Source organism: Apodemus sylvaticus, chromosome 1 (assembly GCF_947179515.1).
Source record: "Apodemus sylvaticus chromosome 1, mApoSyl1.1, whole genome shotgun sequence".
In the NCBI taxonomy this organism is placed as follows: domain Eukaryota; kingdom Metazoa; phylum Chordata; class Mammalia; order Rodentia; family Muridae; genus Apodemus; species Apodemus sylvaticus.
In genome coordinates, this window is record NC_067472.1 from 113667378 (window position 1) to 113694466 (window position 27089).

General features: G+C 39.1%; 2 protein-coding genes across 8 annotated transcripts in view; one reads left to right on the plus strand and one right to left on the minus strand.

The window, feature by feature from the left end:
* The window catches only part of Ankrd42 (ankyrin repeat domain 42), a 42391-nt gene extending 36347 nt beyond the window's left edge, over window positions 1-6044 (plus strand). For 2 of the 4 annotated variants that reach the window (XM_052158622.1, XM_052158641.1), the window contains 2 exons: window positions 1338-1482; window positions 5674-6044. In XM_052158622.1, the coding sequence (XP_052014582.1) occupies window positions 1338-1482; window positions 5674-5760 (232 nt within the window). In that variant the 3' untranslated portion in view covers window positions 5761-6044. Of the gene's footprint in view, window positions 1-1337; window positions 1487-3132; window positions 3243-5673 lie in introns of those variants that run through there. The other 2 variants (XM_052158651.1, XM_052158630.1) reach the window with 2 other exon arrangements.
* Window positions 6045-8313: 2269 nt separating this feature from the next.
* On the minus strand, window positions 8314-26758 carry Ccdc90b (coiled-coil domain containing 90B). Of its 4 annotated transcripts, none has more exons than XM_052158669.1 (9): window positions 26701-26758; window positions 20027-20146; window positions 19165-19268; window positions 15640-15741; window positions 14443-14484; window positions 14291-14362; window positions 13727-13780; window positions 12081-12195; window positions 8314-8789 (listed from the first exon to the last, which is right to left on the minus strand). In XM_052158669.1, exons 1-9 carry the CDS (start codon window positions 26717-26719, stop codon window positions 8728-8730), a joined length of 690 nt encoding a protein of 229 aa, XP_052014629.1. In that variant the 5' UTR covers window positions 26720-26758; the 3' UTR covers window positions 8314-8727. The 4 variants fall into 4 exon arrangements, with proteins under 4 accessions (XP_052014629.1, XP_052014620.1, XP_052014638.1 ...); XM_052158660.1 differs by lacking the exon at window positions 26701-26758 and adding an exon at window positions 25949-26641; XM_052158678.1 differs by lacking the exon at window positions 26701-26758 and having other exon boundaries at window positions 19165-19284; window positions 20027-20140.
* Window positions 26759-27089: the final 331 nt, after the last annotated feature.

Below are 27089 nucleotides of genomic sequence, written 5' to 3' on the forward strand. Positions count from 1 at the left end.
TTGAGTTCTAGGACAGACCGGACTATATAAAGAAATACTGATTAGACAAGGAAAAAAAAAAACCACACTTTTTTTTTGTTGTTGTTGTTAAATAAAGACAGGATCTTACAATGTAGTGTCATCGGCTCAGAATTCACTGTAGTCCAGGAATGCTTCATGTTCAAGGAGTTTGCCTGTGTCTTTCCCCTGCATGCTTGAATTAAAAGGTTATGCCACATGTCTGGAATCTGGAAGATTCTTACACATTTCCAAGTTCATCTTTTAGTTTAAGATCCATTCTTGACCCCTTACTGGACCACAGCCTGTGCTGTCCCTGAGGAAATACCAGAAAATTTCATCTCAGTAATTCTGATCTCTTGTAAATCACAGCTGATTCTAAGCAGTAGTTAAGTAGTTAATTTCCAAAGCAAATTCATTTAAGTGGTGCTGGTCTCTGGTTAATTAGCCCCAGCTAACATCCTCTATTGTTGCAGTGAAACACAGGTTTCAATTCCAAAGGTATCTTAACTCAAATGCATCATAGCAATGGCCCTGGGAGTGTCTACTAATTTACAAATCAGCCTACATCTCTCAAAATTCTTATTTCCAAGCTCCCACAACAGTTCTTTCTATAATCCTCCCCAAAACAACCTGGCCAAGTCTGTTGCAGCAGCAGCAGCGGCAGCGGCGGCCGCAGCAGCCCACTCTCTGGTGTCACTTTCTGTCCTAGTTTGCTTTTTGTTGCTGCAATGGAACACTGACCAAACCCATTGTGGGGTTGGGAAAGTGGTTATGTAGCTTATGCATCCAACTTATACTCTCTTCTTTGAAGGGAAGTCAGGGCAGGAACCCAAGGCTCTTGAGAACTGGTAGGTTGGGAAGAACTGAAACTGCTTACTGGCTTGCTCCTTGGCATACTCAGCTCACGGTTTTATACCCTAAGGGCCATGTGCCCTGGTGGCCTGGCTGCCCCTCCCATGCCATTCATTTTCATTAAGACAGACAAGCTCCCAGGTCGTTCTGATGGAAGGACTTTCTCACTTGCAGTTCTCTCTTCACTTGACTTTAGCTTGTTTCAAGTTGACAAAAAACTAACCAGCACAGAAGTATTAATAACCTGCTCCACATTTTATATCTGCTTTATTTTTTCTGTCTCTCAGTTCTTGTTACCTTCCAGCACACCATGTATTTTGCTTACTTATTTTATGGTCACTGCTTGTCTCTAAGCGCTAAATCACAGCTGGTTTATATAAGATCCTAAGTACAGTTAACATTGCTTTAAAGTATAGATGGTTTCCACTGAAAACAAAAATAGTTGTTAGGTAAATCAGAACTGACTGAAAAAACATTTTTGATAGGACCATCAACGAGCTGCAGGGCCAGCTGGCCTATGAGCGACTCCGCAGGGAAAAGCTAGAGTGTCAACTGGATGAATATAAAGTGGAAGTGGACCAGCTCAAGGAGACGCTGGAGAAAATCCAGGTTCCCAGTGTCGTGGCTATGGTTGGTGACTTTACACATTTATTTTTCTTGATAAATGGTATATAGAAGTGGCTAAGGCTGTAAGCTTTGAGTTGGGGGTGAATTTGAATCTTGTCAATAATCTTTTTTGATGTGGGTAAGCCTTTGGCCTTTTTGAACTTGTGTTCCAAACTATATCTAAGTATACTTTCTAGAGTAGACATGAGGATTGCGAATTTACCACTGTGAATAAGCATTTTTCTACTTTCTGGAGCTGCATTTTGAGTTTCAGATATATAACTTTTGTTATGAAAAAAAGGCTAAGATCAAAAGGGTAAGAATTTAAATAGTGATTCTACTACATGTCAGTTTTAGACAAAGAAACAACCTCTCAACAACCCAGATCAACACCTGACAGAACACAAGAAATTATAGAATGAGGGCAGAAAGACAGTTTATCTTCGGTAGGGAATTTAGGGCCATCTAATCTCAGTAGACTAGTCTCTGACTCACACACTTCTGCAGGAAAAGGCTATGTATGGGGGGGCACACCTTTAAAGAGGCAGACAGTTCTCTAGATTTTAGGCCTGTCTGATCTACAGAGCGTGTCTTAGGACAGCCAGGGGTACATAGAGAAACCTTGTTTCAAAAAACACACTGTAATGTGGCTTTGGGGTCAGCTTATCATGGGGAATGAGGAACATTTCATCCTTTAGGGCTCTAGCCATCATGGATAAATTATCTCATACCTCTGCCACCTTGTCTGATCTGTAACACAATATCCTGGCCTTTTATTTTATGCAAACTAATTGTTAGCCTCTTAATCACTGCAGAGAACGTAACATAAGAGTTACTTGCAAGATGTTAAAAACAGATAAATGTACTACTTTACAACAAATTTCACTCTTCAGATAAAGCCAATGTTAACAGTTTAGTGCCTCATGGGATGTAGCACATTTTCTGTTTATCCACAAATACATGCATACATGCCTTCCTTCATTAACACTCATTTAGTCTTTTCTTGAAATAGGGTCTTATCATGTATCACTGACCTAAAATGCACTAGGTAGCCCAGGCTGGTCTCACTTACAATCTCCTGCCTTAGTCTCCCATGTGTTGTGATTGCAGGTATATGCCACCATGTCAGGCTAAGGTGGATGGCTTGTTTGATCACATAGATAGTGTGACACAGGAACAAATCCAGACCCTCTGTCTTCCAGTCATATCTTTGTTTCTGTAAAGATTCTAGCACTCATACTCCAGTATTAAGCTCTTACTAGGGGTCGATTTGGTCTGACTGATAGCTAGACTTCCACCTGAAATTCCCAATAGTGTCTAAATTTAAAATAGCTAAAACCAAATTTAACAAGATCAGATTTTCCGCCAAGATCTCTTTTCTTCTCCTTTAGTTTCTTTCTTCCCTTCTATTTTCCTTCCTTCCCTCCCTCTCTCCTTCCCTCCCTTCCTTCCTTCTTTCCCTCCCTCCCTCTCTTCCTCCCTCCTTCCTTCCCTCCCTCTCTCCCTCCTTCTTCAAGACAGGGTTTTGACTGTCCTGGAACTCTGTAGACTAAGCTGGTCTTGAACTTATAGAGATCCACATGCCTCTACCACCTGAATGCTGGGCCTGTGCCACCACTGTCCAGCCTCTATATCTATTTTTTAACTGCCTAGTTTTTGTTTGTTTTGAAATAGGTCTATGTAACACTTGTTGGCCCAGAACTCATTTTGTAGATCAGGCTGTCCCCAGGATCCCAGATGCTAGGATGAAGGAGTAAAGGTATGAACCACTAGGCAGGTCCAGTTTTAGATTCTTGAATTTTTCTGTACATTTCTTTCTCCTTTCATCCATAAACAGTGGGCTCTTAGTACAGAATTTAGACATCTAGTCCTTCCCTATCCAAATTCATTTGAGTAAACAGCTTGGTGTTTCCTGTTATTTCTTGTTCTGAAAATCTCACCTTAATGAAGTGGCTTCCTCAATTTAGGTTCAGCTTTGACTTACTGTATCAGCCTCTACATTTGCCAATTCTTATGTAGATGATCCTTTTGGAACTTAACACTTTCCTAGCACCAAACTTTAGTTCACTTCGTTTTTTTATTGCAAAGTCTTCTATCAAATCTGTCCCATAAAAGCCCTTAGGAGGCATGCTACTGCTGTCCCAAGACTCCTAACCATACTACTCTTTCTACTAAACACATTGGACTGCTTTGAAGGTGCCCCCTCCCCCTTTTAGTTTGGTTGAATACTTTACCCAAAGTACTGAAATTCTGTTTCATGAGAACATGTAACACATGTTGAGATCTTGGTCATTGTGAGTTATTATTTAATTATATATTAGACTTTATGTCAAGGCTTTTTGTTTTGCATGCACTATTTTATATTACAAATTGAGAAACCTAGTGACAGAATAGTTTGTAAAGTGACAGCAGCTTGCTAGATAGCCATGATTGTATTCTGCCTATCTCCAGTCCACCCATGCATTTTCCCTCCCATTGCTGCGGCCACAAGCAGTCACTCTCATTTTCTTACTGGACTTGGGAAAAATTCTGACAGATTTGTCTTTAAGAACTTAGGTTTCAGGAAGCAAGCAGAAGGAAGGGCATGGAGATGTGGTTTTGATTTTCTAGGTTGGATTGGAGTAGCATGCTCACATGCGAGTGTACTGGAGTTAGCTCTAGTATGTTAGCAATGGCATGGGAGGAGGGCTTTCAGAAGTAACTACTCAAGGCTCTCCCCAGGACACATGCTGGAAAAGCTGCTTTGGGAATATCTCTGGGTTCACCTTTCTCACCTACATGGGGCTTTTTGGGGGGTGGGTGTAACATTGAGTTTAAAAGTTTGTACAGTGTATTTTTGTCATTTTCTTCCCCACTCAACTCTTCCCAGACCCCACCCTACTTCATATTTTTCCTTAAGACAAAACTAAAACCCAACCCAAAATCAAACTAATCCAACTTCAAGTGTACAAGTGCTCTCTCTCTCTCTCTCTCTCTCTCTCTCTCTCTCTCTCTCTCTCTCTCTCTCTCATAGACACACAAAAGAAGACAAAACCAAACCATTAAATCTGTTTAGTGTTAGCCAACTATTCCAGAACATGTAGCATGTCTTGGGATGAATGGTATGCATGGCATTGTTGGCTCCAGTTATTAATGACTGACATCTAGTGGGCATCTGCTGTACTCTTGTCGTTCCCCCCCCACCCACTCTTTCCTATAGCATTTATTGATTATTCTGTGATTACTCATGTGAATACCAAAGATGATGAGAAAGATTCATCAACAGTGGGGAAGGGGCGAAAATGGAAAAGGAAACATAAGTTGTTCATGAATACTGTACAAACAAAAACTCGTGAACAGAGAAGTCATGAAATGCAAATCCTTGCGCAATAGGCTTCCTGAGGGTTCCAAATGAAGTTCCACCACATCCCACATTGAAGTTATGCCATGGAGTGTTAGTCAAGATAGAAGCAGAAATGACTAGTCACCCCTTTGGGATGTGTCTATTAGGTAGTGATTGACTTTTTTTTTTTTTTTTTTTTTTTTTTCAAGACAGGGTTTCCCTGTGTATCCCTGGCTGTCCTGGAACTCACTCTGTAGACCAGGCTGGCCTGGAACTCAGAAATCCACCTGCCTCTGCCTCCCAAGTGCTGGGATTAAAGGCTTGTGTCACCACCGCCTGGCTACTGACTGACTTTCTTCTTCTTCTTCTTCTTCTTCTTCTTCTTCTTCTTCTTCTTTTTCTTCTTCTTCTTCTTCTTCTTCTTCTTCTTCTTTTTTTTTTTTTTTTACTCACGTAATGGCAATTTATTTATTCTTTTTTTTCTCTTTTCTATATTCTTTGTTTACATTCCAAATGATTTTCCTTTTCCTGGTTCCCCCCTCCCGATAAGTCCCATAAGCACTCTTCCCTCTGCCCGTTCTCCAGTCAACCCCCTCCCACTTCTCTGTCCTGACAGTCCCCTACAATGCTGCATCAAGCCTTTCCAGGACCAGGGCCCTCTCTTTCCTTCCTTCTTGGGAATGATTTGATATGTGAATTGTGTCTTGGGTATTCAGAGCTTGGCTCTCCAAGTCTTATGAGTCAGCACAACATGAAGCACAAGTACTGTAGATCCAGGAATCCTAAAGAAATTTAATCAGAGCAGAAAATACTTAGCATGGTGCTTTTTTTCCTTTTTGGACACAGAAGAATGTTAGCATGGTACTTTTATTGGACTCTCTCTTTCTTTATAGGAAGATGACTCGTGTGAATCTAACAAAGAGAAGCGGCGAGTGAAAAAAAAAGTGTCTCCTGGGGGCGTGTTTGTGAGAAAGTTCTAATCAATGCAGCAAGGTTAAATAAAGCCTTGCTTTTCCTTCACGTTAGAGATATGTGCATCGATAGAAATCCTCCTGTTCTGAAGGTGAGAACGTTGCATATCAAAGGGACGTAAAAATTCCAGACTCAGGATACTTTATATATATTTATGCAAGCCAACACCTATGAGAAATGATTTTACAAGTATTCACATAACCTGCTAACTATGAGATGGCACAATAGTCAAAAGAAATCCAATTCTAGATAATAAAATTTATTCAAATGATACTATGGCTTCACAATAAAGTTGTATTTTACCATCTAGATGTACTACCACTAATGTGAATATGATCTTTTGACCTTTGCTAAGTATTACCTTTAAATCTAGGACTTAAGAGACTGGAGAAAGGAGTATTATGAATTTGTGGCTGAAGACACTCATGTGTGTGTATACACACACACACACACACACACACACATGCACACACACACCTACCTACCTACTCTGACAAAACACTTTATTTAGTCAAATGACTTCCAACTTTTACAAAGCATCTAGACTGCAAGGGGGGGGGCAGGTAAGCTTTCAAACAGAACGGCTTTACAATGATTACCAAATGTCTCAAAGGCTTTACATGAATGTAAATCTACTCTCAAAAAAATTCCATGTGACATCTTTGCTAAGAGAATCCTGTAAGTAATCTGGTTTCACATTCCATCTTTGCTCTATGCTTCGAGCTTTACAGAAAGTTAAGAGGCAGACTCAGCAGGACCGAAGGGCAGGGGTTGTTTTCTCCTTTGCCCATAACCCGGTGTATGGAGACTTTGTCCTTCGTTGACCAAAAAGCAGCCATGGTTCTGATTTAGTTCCCAAACATTTTCATCCTATTTCCTTCTTCCTATGATGAGCCAGCAAGATATATGATGGCTATTTAAACCTAGCTCATATAAGCAGGATTTGTTGGCCCCAAGATTCTGATTGCTGAGATCAGATCAGGCTAGTCAGAAGTTTAAACACTAGTTAAGAATGGCACTGATGGGGTGAGGATGTAGATCAGTTGGAAAAATGCTTGCCTAGCATGCATGATACTGTAGGTTTAATATCCAGCACCACACAACCCTGGGCTGATAGTGCATGCTTATTTTATACGTCTAGCACTTGGGAGGGTCAAGGTCATTCTTGGTTATATCAATCTGGATAGAGAACTAAGATGTAAGAAAAATAGAGAGGGGCTGGAGAGATAACTCAGTGTATAAAGAGCCTAAAGCACCTGCATATACATCCCTAGCACTCTAGTAAAACCTGGAATACAGCCTGCTTGTCTGTAATCCCAGTCCTGGGGGCCAGGACCAGATAGATTCCTGAGGGTTGTCAGTTTAGCTGAAAGGGAAGGAGAAGGCGAAGAAAAGGGGACAGGAACAGGGAGGGGGTGGGGTGAAGAAGGGAAAGGGAAGAGAGGAGAGATACTGTCTCAAAAAAGTAAGATACAGAATGAATAAGGAAGACAAAGGAAGACACCCAAAGGTGATGTTTGGCCTCTAAATGAATACGCATGTAGCTCACACACGTACACACACAAAGAAAAGGGAGGACTAGATAACAACAAAAGGAAAACAGTACAAATTTGAATTTCCTTTTTGTGGTTCTGGTCTGGGAGGTTTCAATCCCCAACTTTCTAGGAGATGGTACTATATATGAATGTATGCACCGCCCCCCCCCAAGAGATGTTTGAATTTAAATGAATCATTGGGAAAGTCTATTTCATATGCTGGGTTAATGGGAAGTAATTCAGGAGGTGAGGATAAGTGCTGGGGAGCATAGGGTGGTTGGTAGAACACCTAAGCAGACAGCATGCGTTAAGGTTTAGGTTCAATCCTTGGTAGCAGCAAACAAACAAACCACAACATCTACCCTTCAAAAGCTGCATATATGAAAAATTAAAAAGATACATGTATCTACTATGTTCATAGCAGCCCTATTTATAATTGCCAGATGCTGGAAAGAACCCAGGTATCCCTCAACAGAAGAGTGGATGCAAAAAATGTGGTATATCTACACAATGGAGTACTATTCAGCCATTAGAAACAATGAATTCATGAAATTCTTAGGCAAATGGATGGAGCTAGAGAACATCATACTAAGTGAGGTAACCCTGACTCAAAAGGTGAATCATGGTATGCACTCACTAATAAGTGGATATTAACCTAGAAAACTGGAATACCCAAAACATAATTCACACATCAAATGAGGTACAAGAAGAAAGGAGGAGTGGCCCCTGGTTCTGGAAAGACTCAGTGAAGCAGTATTCGGCAAAACCAGAACGGGGAAGTGGGAAGGGGTGGGTGGGAGGACAGGGGAAGAGAAGGGGGCTTACGGGACTTTCGGGGAGTGGGGGGGCTAGAAAAGGGGAAGTCATTTGAAATGTAAATAAATTATATCGAATAAAAAAAATCCATTTGTAAAGTAAAAAAAAATAATAATAAAGGTTAGCCATTAACAGTGAAAAAAAAAGATACATGTAATCAGAATAACTCCCTAGATTTCATATTAAGTATATAACACATTTACAATGGGATACACATTATTTTAAAATTTATTATTCACTACAAAAAAATCTCTATTACATAGAAAGTCACTTTGAAAAAAATCAACCAACTTTGTTATTTTATATAAAAATCTAATTGCAATAATAACCAAGAGAGTAAAATCCAGTAAGTGTATAGACTACAGAACTGTTTTCAAGAATGTAATCTGATAACAAATCCTACTTCTCTTACAAAGCTCAAATGCAAAACTGTTTTTCTTGCTATAGTTATCAGAGGATAAGGACAAAGTGCACTTCATCTCAAGCCAGGCTTGAGTGACAGCTCAACATAAAAGCATACAACATAAACATAAAATACCAAAACCCTTCATTTAGTCCACAAGTACTCTGAAGAGTTTGTAGTGCGTACATTCTATGGAGTGATTAGCGGCGGCAGCAGGACTGTCAGTTCTCCTTCCAGAACCTATAAAACCCCAATGCTATCGCCAAGCAAGTGAACACCGAAGCTGTGAAAAGAAACCAACTATGTTACAAGCTATAGTTTATTTCAGACAATAAAAGAAATGAACAGAAACAGAAAATTAAATTTATATCTCATGTTCTTTTTTACCTAGAAAATTAAACTAAGGATAAAAGGCATTTGTAAAGGCAATAGTTAAATTAATAGCTTCCTATATTTGAGAGTAAAAATGAAAATAATTAAGACTCAGTGAAGCAGTATAGGGCAAAACCAGAATGGGGAAGTGGGAAGGGGTGGGTAGAAGGACAGGGGGAGAGAAGGGGGCTTATGGGACTTTCGGGGAGTGGGGGGTCTAGAAAAGGGGAAATCATTGGAAATGTAAATAAAAAATATATCGAATAAAAAAATATAGGTGTCAGAAAATGTTAAGCAGTACTTCAAAGTTATTAATATCAGGTCTTAGGGGTTCTATTTCTGTCATAAACACCATAACCAAAACAGATTGGGGAGGAAAGGGTTCACAACTCTGAGCTACTGTCAATCACTGCAGGAACTCAGGGCAGGAACCCAGAGGCAGGAACTGAAGCAAAACCCGTGTTGCTGCCTTACTCAACCTGCTTTCAGCCTCTCCAGAGGTGGCACCACCCTCATGGGGCTGACTTCCCTATATCAGTCATTATGACGGTTCCCCACAGCCTTGTCTACAGGCTGACTTTATGGAGGCATTTCCTCAATTGAGGTTTTGGGGCACAAATAGCATGGGCCCATACTTCCAGATACTTGGGAGACTAAGCCTAGAAGATTTGGGCAAATTGATAGCCAAATCATACCATGCCTGGAATCTTCAAGAAAGAGAACCTTATTGTCTTATTAACAATATCTCAGGCATTCTAGAACAAATAGATCCATATGCTTTATCTTCCAACTTATTTAAAAATGTGTAATTGTGGCTTCCTAAACTACTCACCAGTAACAACGGTACTAAAATATATTTAAAGGGAGGAAGGAGAAGATGTTTCAATAATACTGGTTCCAAATGCTCAGCAACACAAGAGAGGGATGACTTAAAAAAGTATTTTTATGTGTATGACGTCACACCTACATTTATGTCAGTGCACCATATGTGCCAGGTACCTGTGGAGGCCAGAAGAGGGACTGGATCCTGGTTGTGAGTTTCCATGTGGGTGCTGAGAATCAAACCTTGGTAAGGACAACCACCAGTGCTCTTAGCCACTGAGCCTTCTCACCAGACCCAGCAAAATCTTTTTAAAAACAACTGCTATAACTTGCTTATTTCTTTTGCTACTATCAGTAAGTCTATTAGATTTGCCTTGTATATCTATGAACTGCTAAAAGAAAGCTTTCTGGAAAATGTCACCATCTTCAACTTGGAGGGTAGAAAGGACTTTTGTGGTATTACATCCTTCCCAACCACAGTATTTTTCTGTGTAGCCCTGGCTATCCTGGAATTCACTCTGTAGACCAGGTTAGCCTCGATCAGAGAGCTGCCTGACTAAAAGTACCCAGCGGTATTTTGTTTTTAACTATGGTTCTTCTACTGACTGGTTTTGTGTCAACTTGACACAAGCTGGACTTCACAGAGAAAGGAGCTTCCCTTGAGGAAATGTCTCCATGAGATCCAGCTGTGGGGCATTTTCTCAATTAGTGATCAAAGGTGGGAAGGACCCCTTGTGGGTGGTGCCATCCCTGGGCTTGGTGATCCTGGGTTCTAGAAGAAAGCAAGCTGAGCAAGCCAGGGCAAAAAAATCCAGTAAGCAGCACCCTTCCATGGCCTCTGCATCAATTCCTGCTTCCTGACCTGCTTGAGTTCCAGATCTGACTTCCTTTGGTGATGGACAGCAGTGTGGAAGTGTCAGCTGAATAAACCCTTTCCTTCCCAACTTGCTTCTTGGTCATGATATTTTGTGCAGAAATAGAAACCCTGACTAAGACAGTACTCTTTAGGTAAATATTTTGGGAAATACCAGGCAGAATCTGAAACCATTCCTTTGTTGCTTTGGGACTGATTCTGGAGGAGAATGAATATTTCAAATGTTCATAGTTGTTTTAGAATTTCCTTTAGCATTACAGTTGAGCTCAAGGTCTTTGGTTTTACAGACTTTGTTAATGTAGGGGTTTTCAAAGCCTAACTTTAGTGCTTTTTTTTTAAAATCTGAATTTTAAACAGGAACCTAATGTTAGAAGAAATAAAAATAGAGCCCTTAAATTAAAAAATAAGGGGATATACATTAGGTGAGGACTGAGACTCATTCATCTTCTAATGTGCCACATCACAAACCGTAGATGGCCAGAAAACCACTATGATCAGGAATTTTATTTATATGGTAATTTGTTAACACATTTTAAATAGGTGTATCTTTTGACCCCTCCCCCAGGTTTTTCTTTTTTGTTTTGTTTTGTTTGTTTCTGCCTCCCAAGCACTGGGGCAGGTGTGACCCCAGATTTTTAAATGTGCACAGCCACAAGGATGAAGCACACATACTTATGTGCAGAGTAGTACTGCTCTTGAGGATGAAGAGCTTAAAGCAACATTGTTGGGCAAACTATAACATTTTGATACAACAAAATGCTATCTTCAGTAATAAGAAGATACTATACATGTTAATACTAAAATACACTTACAACATAGTCATTTTAACAAGTGGAGTTAACTAAAATGGGTAAATATTTTTATAAGTGTATCTTGTATACAGAAGACAAGATATAAACTAATAATACTAAATCAAGAAGGTGGGGATATTTACTGCTCTTGAATTAATAATTTAAATTAAAACACTGCTTTTATGAAAAGCAAGTAAAAAGACAAGTAATATTCTTCCTGTCACATGAACCATGAAGATCTTAGGTCAGATTGAAGTTGCAGAACTCAGTATGAGCCAGTCTAAGTCTGGGACAGTGTCTGTGTGCTCAGTTGGTCCAAGGTAGAGGTTTCCTTACCCTCTACTACTAGTTGCTGTGTTTTTTAACAGCCTACATCTACCTTTGTGATCTTTCTAATGCTGTTCAAACCTTTACAATAAATAGATTTTTTCATTGTGGAATTTATCCAATTCCATATTTTGGAAATTACCATTTACATTGTGTTCTTGGGTTTATTTATTTTCTTGATAGTCGACACCTTTTTCTATCAGTGAAACTGCATAGCTGCTTGCTACTTTGATCTTGAAATTGGAACCTTCTTCAAGGAAAATGGTACCATGCAATAAAGGAGTATTTTTAGCTCTAGTTTTTCCTCTGTCCTGGCATGGTTATCCTGAGGTGATAACCAATAGATCCAACAGTTCACTGTAGCAGTTCCTTTCTCTGACAGACTTACCTGCAAGATAACGAATTGTCTCAAGTTTGCTTGACTCCATCAGTGTTTTTAAGGAAGCGATTTCAGTGTCAATTTTATTACTGGTCTCTGAAATAATACTTTTGGTTTGTGTATCCTGTAGCAAATCAGAATAAGCAGAGAATTCAGGTTTTATCCCTATTTATTATGGACCAAAACATTTATGTTAAAAACTTCAACTGTCTGCTAATGGTGCACTTAAAAAAGTCTTAATAGTAAATGAATACTGCCAAGTGATAAAACATTCCTCCAATTTCATATCTGGAGATAATTTTCTTGGGCGCAGTCTACTAAAAATCTCCTAAGATATTTGAAACCTAACTATATATGGTAACCTAAGAAGCAAATGTTTTAGTCCCAGAACTATCACTTTTGTATGTAAAGTCTTTTAAATATATATTTTGACAAAAATACCAACCAAATTTAAAACGTGAATGGAGACCATTATAAGGAACTGGCATATACCTGGTAGGTAACTGGCGTGTATAGGGAACAAAACTCAGAAATGAGCTGAAGTGCATTTTCTCATTTCCTTGTTTATCTACTTTCTTTGACCAAGGAGCTGAAGAAAATGGATTCTTGAAAGAGCACAGGTGATCTACCCTTACTAAATTCTGAGCAAGAGAACTTTTAAGAAAAGGATGAGGCTAAATCAGAAAGCTTGGGCTTACTTATTAATGATTTATTACAGGATTATTGAGAATGTAAACATGACTTCTCAGTATTGAGTTTACAATCTGGCTTTTTCATTTGAGAAAGGAAATCACATAGTTGGCGTGGCTTCACACTCACTACAGTCCTGAGCACTGGGATTACATATGACACTTGGAATAGGATCTTTTAAATTTATTTTTATTTCATGTGCATTGGTATTTTGCTTGCATGTATGTCTGTGTATGGTGTCAGATCCCCTGGAACTGGAGTTACAGACAGTTGTGAACATCATGTGGATGCTGGAGTTGAACCTGGGTCCTCTGGAAGAGAAGCTAGTGCTCTTAACTATTGGTCCATCTCCAGCCCCTACAGCCTATATTCTTATTTCAACTCTACCACCTACTGGTTGTGTGATTTTTAATTTTCTTGTATATTATTTTCCAAATTATTAAAGTAGAAATAATAGTAAGCATAGAGGCTGACCTGAAAACTAAATACAGTAACAGACACGTGTAAATGTATAATGGTGTCTGGTACATAATGAACATTAAGATCTACCTCGCCTCCCAAGCGCTGGGGCTGTTGCCCAACCCTTAATCTATTTTTTAAAGATTTCTTTTGTTTACATTGTGTGTCCGTGTGTGGATATGTGTCGGAGGCATCAGGCACCTGCCCCCTGGACAGAGGTACTGATGGCTGTGAGCTGCCTGATGTGCGTGCTGGGAACCAAACTCCAGCCCACTGTTAAGTGTGGGATGTTGAGCCATCTCTCTAGCCCTAGAAAGGCTTTAATTCCTACTCCAAGGTAGCAGCTCAAGTACCTCCATTTCCTCAGGGCAGCTTTCCCCAAAGTGCTGGCAAACTGTGACAGTAATGAAGAACTCAGATTCTATAGGGCTAGGTGTTTAAAATCCAAACTTACAAACTGAAATAGACAAAAGCACATGATGTATGAAAGAGAAACTTCTACATACCTTTTTGGCAAATTCATTGGTTGCTTCCATAAGTTGCTTTTCTTGATCTGTGAACTAAAGGATATGAAGTCAGATTAAAAGAAAAAATGGGCAGCAAAACAACTCAGTGGAGACAGACACCTGGGGCACAACACTGCAACCTGAGTTGGATCTCTGGAGCCCACAAGCAGGTGACGAAAACTGACTCTGCAAAGTTGCTTCTCACTTCTACATGTGTTATAACAACAGCAATAAAGAAAAAGGGACTATAAAAACTTCAAAAGGAATAAATATAACAAGAACATTCATTTAAAAACATTATTGGAGGGGCTGAAAACAGCTCAGCAGTTAAGAGGACTTGCGGCTTTTCTCATTTCCTGCAGCACACTGTACAGCTCACCACTGTAAGCAACCGTGGCTCCAGGGCACCCACACCTCTGAGCATTCAGCCACGTTCTAGGTGGGTACATAACATATGGATACACACCATGCTTACATCTATGCATAATTAAAAATAATCTTTGTAAAAAGCACACTACTGGGCATGCACACAAATGAGCAAAATAATTTTAAGAAGCACACTACCATGTCTGTCACTCTGCTCCTTTCCAGGTTGATGTCCAGCTTATTGTCTGCTCTGATCCGACTGATTTCATTCTTTAAAGAAAATTCTTATTTTAAAAAATGGTCTTGTAATGGGTATTTGTTTTGAAACTAGTGGAATAAATTTCACTTACAGTCAGCTGCTGCTTAACTTGATCCAGTTCAATTTTCATTTTCTAGGTGTAAAAGAGGTAACAGTTAAGACTGATCCAAAAGTGCCTATGATTACTTTAAAATTTTAAAAACTTAGATTAGCAATATTTGGGTATCTATGGATTTTTTAACAGTATTATGATTTTAAAAAAAGAACAGACCACTGTATTCATTAAATATATTTTAGGTACAAAACATTTAGTTTTGGTGTTAGATTTTACTTTTAAAATGATTTATTTTTTTAAATTTAAAAATATTTAAGCTAGGGCTGGAGATATGGCTCAGTGGTTAAGACTCTTTGCTGCTATTCTGGAGGCCCTGAGCTGGACTAGCTGCCTGTAACCCCAGTTTCAGGGGATTTGACACACTCAACTGACCTCTGTTGGCATCTCTCTCTCTCTCTACAGCCCCCCTCCTTTCCCTTCCTAAGCCCCTACACTCCCAATAAATCTTAACTTGAGCTGTTTCTTATTTAACTACAAAAGTACGTCTTGGGGGTCTGAAGAGATGGCTCAGTGGGTCAGAGTGCCTCCTGCTCCTCTCGGGGGCTCGAGTAGGTTCCCAGCAGCCAAGTTAGGTTGCTCACTACTGCCTGTCATTCCAACAACACAGGATCTGATGCCCTCTGATGCAGGTCTAACCTGCATCTATATACATATAGCTACACACATAAACAGAACTTTAAAATAATATTTTTTCTCATAGTGATAAGGACAACACAGCATTAAATACAATGGAAAATACCATAACACTTTCAGTTTTAAAAACATGAGTTATACTAGAAAATTTATATAATATTGGAACTCACATCCTTCCACCTTTCTATGACTTTTATATAAACAACTTAAAACATGTACTTAGTGGTTTAGAGATGAAGATTAGGTAATCTAATTTAACCTTTTAAACAGTGACTTGTTTTTGAGACGGGATCTCACTTTAGCCTTACTTGGTCTGGAATGTGCTATGTAGATCAGGCTGGCCTCAGCCACACAGATCCTCACCTGCCTCTTGTCTCCTAAGTGTCTGAATTAAAGGTGTATATCACCATGCCCAGCTCTAAACAGTGGATTTTTAATTTAAAAACTTTGTAATGCCTAATATTTGGTTTTACTAAGTTATTTACTACGATACTTGTGAGACCAGTTACGTTTTTAATTAGTAAGTTAAAATTCTATCACCTCATTCTCTGCTCTCAGATTTGCAAATTCACTTTTCTCTAGGATGACCATGTCTTTTCTGATGGAATCCAAATGAGCCATTAGCTGTTGGACTGTTATTTCCTAGGAAATGAAATAAAAATAATAAGTGACATATGGAATAGTAGCATCCTTTTTTTTTGAATTGTTTTATAGATTTTTGAGAGAATGTCAACATGCTAACAGGTATAATTACTGATTAAGGAAAAAATACACACGAAACTCACATATCTGAAGTAACGAAATAAAAATGAGGAAATTCAAGGAAGAAAACCTTATCTTTCAATGAAGAGAAATATCTAAGTCTTTTAATGCTTGCTTAGCCTCTAAAAGTTCCTCAACAGACAGGGTTTCAGGGTGTTTTTTTTTTCTTTGAGATAGATTTATTTATTTATGATCAGTCTTCATGCTTGCTAGAAGAGGGATTTAGAACCCATTATAGATGGTTGAGAGTCATCCTGTGATTGCTGAGAATTGAACTCAGGACCTCCGGAAGAGCAGCCAGTGCTCTTCTCTCTAAGCTATCGCTCTAGCCCCTCTGTTTTGTTACTAATATTTCAGTGCTTTCATTTTGAGAGACTTTTCTACTATATGAAAATACAAAGAAATCAAATAGGAGTCAGAGGATTTTTTATTTTTAAAGTAAGATAAACAGCTGAAATATTTGCCCTTTATTAGCACAGCATAGTTAGTTTTGTTTAAATGTCCCGGTCTCTTTCCTGTATTTGACACTGCAGAGAAAATGTGAATGAAAAGGAAACTCCTACCTGACATCATGAGCATTTGCTTTATAAAGGATTATAAACTTGTTTTTGCAGAAAAGGTCTTACTTTATATAACTTTAAAAAGTAATTAGAGAATACTGTTTCTCTAATAAACCTCTGTACAAATGGGAAGAACTAAGTTTAATGTTTTAAACCTACTCCTTGACCCTCTTGCTACAGCCTTGGTGTGCACCAAGTGTGCTTAGCAGAACATTTCTGTAGAAGTGACTCAAAGCAACTCTACAAAGAAATCTTTTTCCACAGTAAACTTCTTAAAATTAGAAAGATTCATAATTTATCTCTCTTTACCAAAAGGTAAAGGAAGAGAGTGTAGTCTTGAGAACTGGCTTATATATCAGTGCTTCTTAATAAAGAAAAAGGTCTAAGCACAAGAACCTAGTCCATTTTTAAAGTCACAGTTCCCTGCTGATTGATAAAGGTGAGAAAGACCAAAAACTGACTTAAGCTTTTTATTGTCCTAGAACAATTTCAGACATCTCTGAAAGCTATGATAATTTAGTCTTCAAACTGTCTACAATTCATACATTTTTATGTAAAAGTAACTTTTGCTCACCTGACACAATTGTCATGTCTGAGGATGAATACCTTTGTCTCCTCACCTAGGCCTAGTTCTGGAAGTGTTTGCACTTCTTATCTAGGCCTAGGATGCTCTCAGCCTCTGAGACTTACTGCTGAATGAGCTCACCCCCTTTCTTGTTCTTCCTAATCTCTGGCTGGCTGATTCAACTCAGCTGTTCTGGCTCAAACTCCTCTCCAAGATCACTGACTAATAGCTTCTCTCAGCTGTGACTGAATCGCTCTCCTTGGCTCATGCTAACTTTGGCAATCTCTGGCTTCTTCTCTTTCTCTGGCTTCTTCTGTCTTCACCTGTGACTACCTTGTTTTCTCTCTCCAACTGTCTTTACCATCATCTCAGAAAAACTGTCCCCTCTCCCTTTCGCTTTGTGTTGCTCTCTCTTAAACGGCTTTTTCTCTCTCTCTTCTGGTGAGAGATGGGCATATTCTATTTACTGTCAGATGGCTGCTTCCTTCTAAAAACTAACTTTACCTTCATTATTTGGGATTAAAGTCTAGAGATAGGATTAGGGTCCTAGATGAACAGGGTGTTTTTGTTTTGTTTTTTTTAGTTTGGTTTTTTCGAGACAGGATTTCTCTGTATAGCCCTGGCTGTCCTAGAACTTACTCTGTAGACCAGGCTGGCCTCTAACTCAGAAATCCGCCTGCCTCTGCCTCCCAGAGTGCTGGGATTACAGGCAGGCATCTGCCACCACTGCCCGGCGAACAGGGTGTTTTTAACATCGCAAACCAGTATTTTTAAAAGTCAAAAGTTTAGTAATATCATTTCTACACTGAGTGCACTTTTTAGTATGTAGGACTAAGTGGTTCTGGCGGCAGGAATAGTCCTCAAATCATAGTTTTAAATTCATGCTTGCATAAAAAGCAGGCTTAAAATTAAATAGTAAGTTACTTTATTGAAAATGTCAATAGCCCCTTTAAATAGGCCACATATAAGACAAAGCAGAGCTTTGGGAGAATTAATGAAATGCTTGACCACGTTTTTTTCCAGTTTTTAATGGACTAGTCTGTGATGATGCTGAAATAAGATAAGCTAAAAATAATGCAAAATTGAAAAGAAAGTTAAATGTAAGAGATAGGTGTTTTACTGTCTAACAAATTAAGAATTATAGTAAAAATATTTAAGAGTTTTTGATTTTCTCTAACCCTTAAAATAACTAAATTGCATGAAGTAGATTCTCATTTTATGTAAGAAATCTTTTTTTTTGTTTTTTGTTTTTTGTTTTTTTGTATTGGTTTTTTTTTTGAGACAGGGTTTCTCTGTGTAGCCCTTGCTGTACTGGAACTCACTTGTAGACCAGGCTGGCCTCGAACTCAGAAATCCGCCTGCCTCTGCCTCCCAAAATGCTGGGATTACCGGCGTGCGCCACCACCACCTGGCTTATGTAAGAAATCTTAATTTTTACGGTTATGAAGCAACCATCTGAAGGAAAAAGACTAAACTTGAAAAAAATAAAAGTAAATATAAGAAGAAAACATTTTTTAAACAGTTCAATATCTGGTTGATTTTTGTCATTATCATCAAAATATGAAAATATGAAGTCTTCAAGATCACTCAATCCATGCACGGGTCAGCAAATGGCGTAGTGGGTAAGTGCGTGCTGCCCTGCCTTCACCACCCCATTCACTCCCCAGGATGCGCACGGTGGCAGGAGAGCGCCAACCCTGGCAAAGCTGTCCTCTGACCCGCATGTTTGTGCCACAGCATGCACCTCACCCCCAATAAATAATGCTTAATTTTTTTAAAAAGAATTTTATATCCCATCAGATTTAACACTTCATCCAGGTAATTTATAAAGTCTTTCATATCAATGCTAATCCCTTCTAGCTTACAAAGTTTGTAAAAATTACCTAGACAGACCCATCAAAACAGTATATACATCATATAGAAAGGCCAGCTCTTTTACTTTGGAGAGTTTTCCAGGGGAAAAGTTGCTTCACTACAGTCTACCACCATGACTGAAATACTAAATTATCTCACACAAGGGAAGATGACTGAAGTCCACTCTAGGTATCAAGTTTTCTTGTGAGGGACACTCCAATTCTTCTAGACAGACTGAGAAAAGCCTTTTGATTCTTCCTTTCCTCTTCCTTGGAAAAGATTATATCATGAAACTCTCAGGAGTGATATAAATGAACGTATTACCTGTTGAGCTTTAGTCACCATTTCCTTGTAGATAGTATCCAGGCTGACATTTGATAATGTACTTAGTACTGATACAATTGTCTGTGCTTGTGTTTTGTCAAATCCTGCATACAAGCAAATCTGCATTTTAAAACATGTATATCACTAGGAGAAGAGACAGCTAACAAACTTTCAATAGCTCAACTATTATACTTAAAACAGTTACAATGAAAAGGACAATGCTATCTTATTTTAAAAGCATTCTGCAATTTTAATATAATTAGATCTACAACAAAACTGAATATTTCTAGTCTCTTTTGGTAGTGAGTATATAATTGGCAATAAAATGGTATTTCATTATTTCCATTTGTTCTTCAATTAGTACTTGGCTGATAGTGAAGTTAAGCAGATAGATATATTTTTATTATTTTTCTGTGTACTACTTTTTTATGGCCTTTGCCTACTTTTCTATATAATTACTAAACTTTTACTGATTTCTAAGGCATTTAGGTTTATCTAGAACTTTAATAAGCAGATTCAGTATTCCTGAATACAACTCTGCACTATCAGGTGTTCCCTTGTAATATATTACCATATATTACATATTTTGTTAATTTTTTTATTCTTCAAGATTTATATTTCCATCCAGAGTTTAGTATTACCTTTTTTTTTTTTTTACTTCACTGGAATCATTTTGTGTGTGTAATTTTATCCTATGCTTTTTTTATTCTTAACAATGATTTTAAGAAATTATTATTATTCCTGTGTATGGCAAGGATTCTCTTTCAATAATCTCCTTTAATTGTTGGTAACAGTGCCACTGACTTGGGGGATTTATTATGAGTGCTGCTAATTTTTTTGTTCCAGTATTCATGGTTCTCACCGTGAGTTTCCAAGTCCTGCACCAACGCATGAGTATCAAAAGTTAATTTTCTTTGTTCTAAAGGAGTTATGTCCACTGGCCTTCTATCATAACCCGACTTAGTTGTGGTGGTCAAAAAACCTGAAGAGAGAAAACAGTATTGTCTTGTATAATTTACAGTGGTATCACACTTTGGCTTTTAAAGAACTCTTCTCATGTATTTAAATACAATTCTAGCTTCCCAAGGAATCTTGTAATTTTACCCAAATTAAAACTCTTCTCAACAACTTTCATCAGAAATGTACATGGCAAACATTAATGAATATTTCATTTTCTTCTTTTAGCATTCAAAATAATTTAAGAGCTGGTCTAAATCCTAACATGTACTAACTGCTTTAGATGCCACTGCTTCTATCCTAATGATGGGGAAGCAGAATCTGCCTTTCTTCAGTGCTCATTCTTACAAAACCTGTGTGTGTGTGTGTGTGTGTGTGTGTGTGTGTGTGTTCTGACTGTCTGCTCCTATCCTTACTGGTATCTATTCCCTGGTTTTCAGCTGTAATACAGTTAACAGGTAATTGCTTTCTTTCTGACCCAGACAAGAAGCCCTATGTTACCTTGGCTGTATTTTTTATACTGTATCTTTAGGACACAGAAGGCACTTGTGTTACATTTCCCTTCAATGTGGGAAAACTTCACCCTTCAGGAAAGCTCCTTAAGTTGGAATGTATACAACTTCGGCAGAAACCAGACAGAGAAACCAGACTGCCCAAAAGAGGTTTAGACCAACAGCACCTAGAAAGGACAATCTCCAATCTGTTGAGCTGTCTACAGGCTGTGGTGGGCTTTGGTGATGCTGTCTTTCAGTCATTTCTGCTCCTGTAAGTAACCCCAATAAAACTCATGGTACACCAAGCTGGACTATGCTATAATCTGTACTGTGGTCTGTAATGGGTTCTCTCACTCGATGAGTTGATATGTTTTTGTCATGCAACAGCACTCTGACACACAGGTGAATCACAATGATTTTAAGTTCTGGAGCATTTGCTGTATAGGAGAGCTAAGAGCTCCCAGTCGTTTCTGACATCTTGTCCTGATCCATTAAATTCCCCATTCATCATTCAAATTGATGAATTTTATTATGAAATATTTCCTCTGAGGATGATTTCTGCACATATAAAACTTCTTAACTACTGTGATACATTAAGATAATAACTGTCAAGTGATAGTCAAGGTGTTATACCAGATAACTTATATGCTTCCAAAGCAGGGTAGTAGTATTCTCATTTTTAAATTAAAAAAATCATGCTTATTAAAGCTGAATTTGGTACTTAATGCTGCATATGGTGATTCTAGCACTCAGGAGACTGAGGCAGGAGGATCATGAATTCAGTGCTAGCAGGAGTTACATACTGAAATCGTCCAGACTAGATCAAACCATACCATGCTTAGGAAAGACAAAGGAATTTGCTTAAGTCACAGACACAGTGCAAGGTAATAGGATTAAGATTTAGGTTTTTTTTTTTTAAGAATTTATGTATTTATTTATTTAATTTATTTATTATATATAAATACACTGTAGATGTCTTCAGACACCCCACAAGACGGAGTCAGATCCCTTTACGGATGGTTGTGAGCCACCATGTGGTTGGTTGCTGGGAATTAAACTCAGGACCGTTAGAAGAGCAGTTAGTACTCTTAACTGCTGAGCCATCTCTCCAGCCCAAGATTTAGGTTTTTTTTTTTTTTTGACTACAAAGCTCACGTCTCATCTATAGCTTTATCTATAGCCAAGCTACTTATATATCTAGTTACTTAAAGGACTGATTTAATTTCAGGTATTACCTTATGCTAATAATTTATAAGGCATAGGTAATTCCTTAAGTATCTTTATAATCAACAAATATAGATTATGCACTGGATCATGAGCTGGGCACAGGGAAAAATATAGTGAAGCCAGACATACCTGGTGCCTTCACTAGTTTTATGCACTAAAAGGCAGTAAACACATGCTATTAAAAAAAAAAAAATCAAAGCCTCACCTATAAATTCCATTTAATCAAAGATATAAAAGCAGTTGGAAAGGTAGAATCATGCTTTAAAAATATACTAGCAAAGTAGCCTTTTTGGCTGAGTGTCATCTAGAAAGGGTTAAAAAAATGAAACAAAACATGGTTTTGTGTGCCAGACGTAAAGTAGGAGAGAAAATAAAACTCAGAAGTATAGACTCAGTAGCTGTCCTATTCAGCTGCATTAGGAGTAATGATTTGGTACTCTTAGTTACCATTTCCTTAGAAGCTTGCTTAGAAAAGAATCAGAAGTGTTTATATATTTTAATGTTTATTATTAAACTCTTAAAAATCTCATCTCATTTAGTGATGTTTAGAGGAAAGTATGCAGACTCAGATTTCATGGGCAGTCAAATTAGTATAGTTCCTGACTTCAGTCAACAAATAATGAACTTCTTGGGACAGAGACCTTAGCAGCACCAACAAATCTCTGCAGGGCACAGCTAATTTCATGTCCTATTATGCTTTCTGGCTCTTAGACTTTATCTACAAATATGCTGTCTGCTTGCTTTTCCTTCTTGGGGCCTTTGCCTACCCTGTGTTCAGAAAGTTCTTGTTTGCCGGTTCATATTCATTTTTGAGGGTTCTGCACAAATGTCTCTTCTGGTGGGAAGTGTGCAAGAAGCTAATGGTTTTTCAAAGTACTTTGTAATATTCTTTTGTGACACTACTCCAAACCTTCATATTTATGCAACTGTTAAGTTTTAAGTTCCTCATTAGACCAGGCATCAGTCACCTCCTGCCATCAGGCTACCAACATTCAGTTTTCAAAGTTGTTTCCATAAATAAAACGTAACTGAAATTATATCTATGAGTGCTTTCCTGCTGCAATGACAGAGAAGCTGGAATCAACCATATGGCCCACACAGCCTAAAATCTTCTGTTTGCCCTTCCATAGAAAGTTTGCTAACCACCAAAGCAAACCTTGAGAGTAGGGGCCACGTCTGTTCTTGATCTCTCCTCAGTTCCCAGTGCCCAACAGCTTTAGTTGCTCTAAAGATTTGTGTTGAATGAAGGGACTGTTTGCCTTTGAATGTACAATGATGAGTGATACTTTGGGGTCAAAGACTTGTTCAAGTTTGCCTCACATTGCTGGGTTCAGATGGTCCTATTTCAGCCTTCTGGGTAGCTGAATTGTAAGGTGTTCACTTCTACTCTAGACCTTTAATGAGTTACAAGAAGAATGGAGGAGTGGCCCCTGGTTCTGGAAAGACTCAGTGTAGCAGTATAGGGCAAAACCAGTACAGGGAAGTGGGAAGGGGTGGGTGGGAGAACAGGGGGAGGGAAGGGGGCTTATGTGACTTTTGGGGAGTAGGGGCCCAGAAAAGGGGAAATCATTTGAAATGTAAATAAAAAATATATTGAATAAAAAAAAAGTGCTGTCTGAGGTGGATGCGGAACCAAACTCAGGTCTTCTAAAAGTGCTTAACTGCTGAGCCATCTCTCCATCCTATTTATTTCTTTATGTGATTTTGCTTATAGTCTCTGGCAACAGGACTTCGAGTGGGGAAGGTGTCTGTTTCATTTCTCTGAAAGGCCTTTGAATATTGCCAAAATGGTATTATAATCACTGGCCTGATAGTGACGAGCAATTTTATTCGTAAGCACTCCTTAAGAGGCTCTTTGACACAGGCAATGGTGGTGCATGCCTTTCATCCCCGTGTAGAGGTAGGCAGATCTCTGAGTGTAAGTTCCAGGACAGTCAGGGTTATACAGAGAAACCCTGTTTTGAAAAACAAAACAGTACATTTTACATCTATACAAAACCCTACATATTTCTCTTCATTTTAATTTTTCAATCTCATCTTGTGTGTTTACAGTGAGAAAAACAAATTAAAAGTCAAAACACCTATCAATTTATAAAACTACTATAGATCTCTGTCCTATCTTATAGAAAATGACTCTGTTGGAAAAGGCCAAAATTTACTTTTTTAAAAGGCATATAAAATAGAATTCACTAAGTCTAACTTGCACGTTTTATTAATTTATTGCCTGTTTTTAGAACTGAACCACTCTAATGACATGATTGGTTAGTTTTATGGTATATTTGGGTGTGGATGTATGTGTGTGGGTGTGTGCATGTAGAAGTATGTGTGGAGGTCAGAGGACAACTTTCAGGATGTGGTTCTCTTCTTCCATCACATTAGTCCCAGGACAGAACCCAGATCATCATGCTTGGCAGTAACACCTCTGCCTGCAGAATTATCCTGCCTGGTGCTGGCTTGTTATTTTTCTATAAAAATTCAAAGAATAAACATTAAAGCATATATTCTCAGGGAGTTGGTGGTGGTGCATGCCTTTAATCCCAACACCCGGGAGGTGAAGACAGGTGGCTCTCTGTGAGTTCAAGGCCAGCCTGCTCTATAGCTCAAGGACAGCTAAGGTTACACAGTGAAACTTATTTCAAACAACTCCAAAGAATGTATTCTTACATTGTAGCCTACTGGCATGCTATGTAACTTCAGAGAATCTATGGCAAGTAAATGAACTAACAAAAACACTCCCTCACCACCTGAGGGCTAATTCAGTACTTGCAGTCATAAGGTTTGGCAATTTGTACTTAGGAAAAAACATCTGTAGTGTTTCTGATGCACTGCTAGGTGCGGATAGTAGTAACAAATTAAGACTGCAGCACCATCGATGAGAAAAATTTAGACAAATCCTGGCTTCCTCTGTATTTTACCATTTACTTTAAAGAGTGCTGGATACTAGCTAGACTTGACATTCTTTATAGTAAGCCGTAAATACTTGCTACACTGAACAGGGACAAAAACCATGCACTAATTTTACGGAGAGACAAGATTTCCTCAAGAATAACCACACTTCTTGACAATTGTATTAAAATATTAACATTTTCCCGCTGTTATATTTTTGATAAAGGTACACAAATTGAGATTTGATTAATTTCCACAGATTCAAAACAATGCTACCCCTTTGTGTGTGTGTGTGTGAGGGTACACATACCTAAGGAGAGGCCAGAGGGTGTAGCCTGCTGTCCTGCTCCTCCTAAATCTTTGAAGGGCAGCTTTTATTGAACCTGGAACTGGTTGAGAGCCACAGCAAGGGCTTTTATGAGGGTATTGGGGATTCAACTCTGTTATTATGCACATGCTTTTACCAGTGGACCCACCTCCCCATCCTTTTCTGAATAGTCCACTAGAATATTATTTATACTAACTACCTAAATGCACAAAGATAAGACTCACTCTAGCAGTTAAACAAGCCTTACAAGAGCTTGACTGCAAGTCAATGGAATAAAATTAAATAACCGTCTAAAAACAAAACAGTGGCAAACAACAAAAACACAAAAGTGTAGCAGGAGGAGAAGTGTGGGTACTGAATAATTCACTTTATCATATATAGTTTCAGGAAGAACAAAATGTGGAGGTTGGGATACTTGAAAAGGTGAGGTGGAATCTTGAAAAGCAAAATTATTTAAAAAGCGCTGGAAATAGTTCTCAGAGTATAAAATAAGATATTCTCCAAGATATACAGACTTAATAAAGGGGCCAAGTGTTTGGAAACGCATAGGTTTCAGGGTACTTAAGAAAAACAGAACAAAACCCTACCATGTGGTTTGTAAATCAGGATACTCGCAAACCACCTAAGAGTTCCTTAACGTAAAGAGACGGAACTCCGCCCTGCGCCCCCACCAACTCAGAAGCCGAGCGGAAGCGCAGGTCCACAGGGCTGGGTGTAGAAGGCAGCCCTCCAGCCAGCCCCCCGTCGGTTCAGCCGGTGACCCGCTGTCCCCGGAGCCTCGAGGGTGGCCGTGCGCCGGTGGGCGGGGCCCTGTAGGGGGTGTGTCACTCTCGCGGACAACTGAGCAGGCACACCCGCCCGAACCTTCTCCCTGAGCGAGTCTTCGTCTCACCTCTCCGCAGGGCGGGTGACAGACGCCCATGGGGAGTTGAAGTCCAGCGGATTCCGCTGCCGTCATGGCGCAGGAACCACCAAATCCAGCGGCTCCTCATAGTCTCGGAGCTCCGGGTCAGCAAAGGGAAGCGGAAGGCGTGTTGATTCTCGCAGAGGCTTTCGGACAATGAAGTTCTCTCACCATAAGGATGCTGGGAAATGTAGTTTCCGTTCTGTCATTACACTACCTACTTGCGAGGTTTTGTTTTTACAAGGCTAGGCCTCTTCACAGAGCCACATTTCACACGACTCAGAGCTTATCCCCCTATCCCATTGCCCCTTCCCCATCTCTTTCCGCCTTTACCGCCCCTAGAAACCGGGGTCTTGAAGAACCTTCTGGCGCCCATTTACTGGGGGCGAGTTAGTCCCACAGCAAGCTTCCCAGACCGAATCCAGGATAGCCGCATAGCATCATGGGATCTGCAGTCCGCGTTGCTGAGGGTTGTGGGGATGAGACCGCCTTGTATCTTCGTCCAGAAGGCCTGTGGAAGTCCAAACCACAGCACACGTTTGCAGTTTCGCGTCTCTCTGCTTGGCCCTCTGGTGCATTGGAGGACCAACTGTTTTAGGCCTTTTCTTCCGGGAAACGAAAATTCTCCATTTACTGGGTCGATATTGTTCATGATTTACCCCTCTCCAACTTCAGTTACCACAGTCACTGCGCCACCTGGTAAAACCTTGGAAACAACGAACTATTTATCAGCCGCTTACCTAGATTTCCAGCCACCATTTCAAGCACCGAGGCTCATTAAACCCAAAACTTGGATCCCACCAGCAAGTGCTTTAGTAGATTACACATGGAAGGAAATAAAAATGATTTTGTCGTGGGTACCCAGGAGGCACAGTTCCCCTCTGCTGCAGGTGTTTCCCTAGTATTCAAATGAAGCACTAAAATATTTTCCAGTTTCATTCTCAGAAATATCTAAATGCCAATTAGGTGTAAGGATCAGCATTTTGAAGAACAAAGAAATAATTCAGTCTAAAAATAATTCAAGTTCTTACTGTACAGGAATTTCTGCCAGGCTATGTGGAGATTACAAGGATTTCTGCTCCCCAAGAGAATGTAATAGATAGAGAAAATAGGAGACTAGAGAATAAGC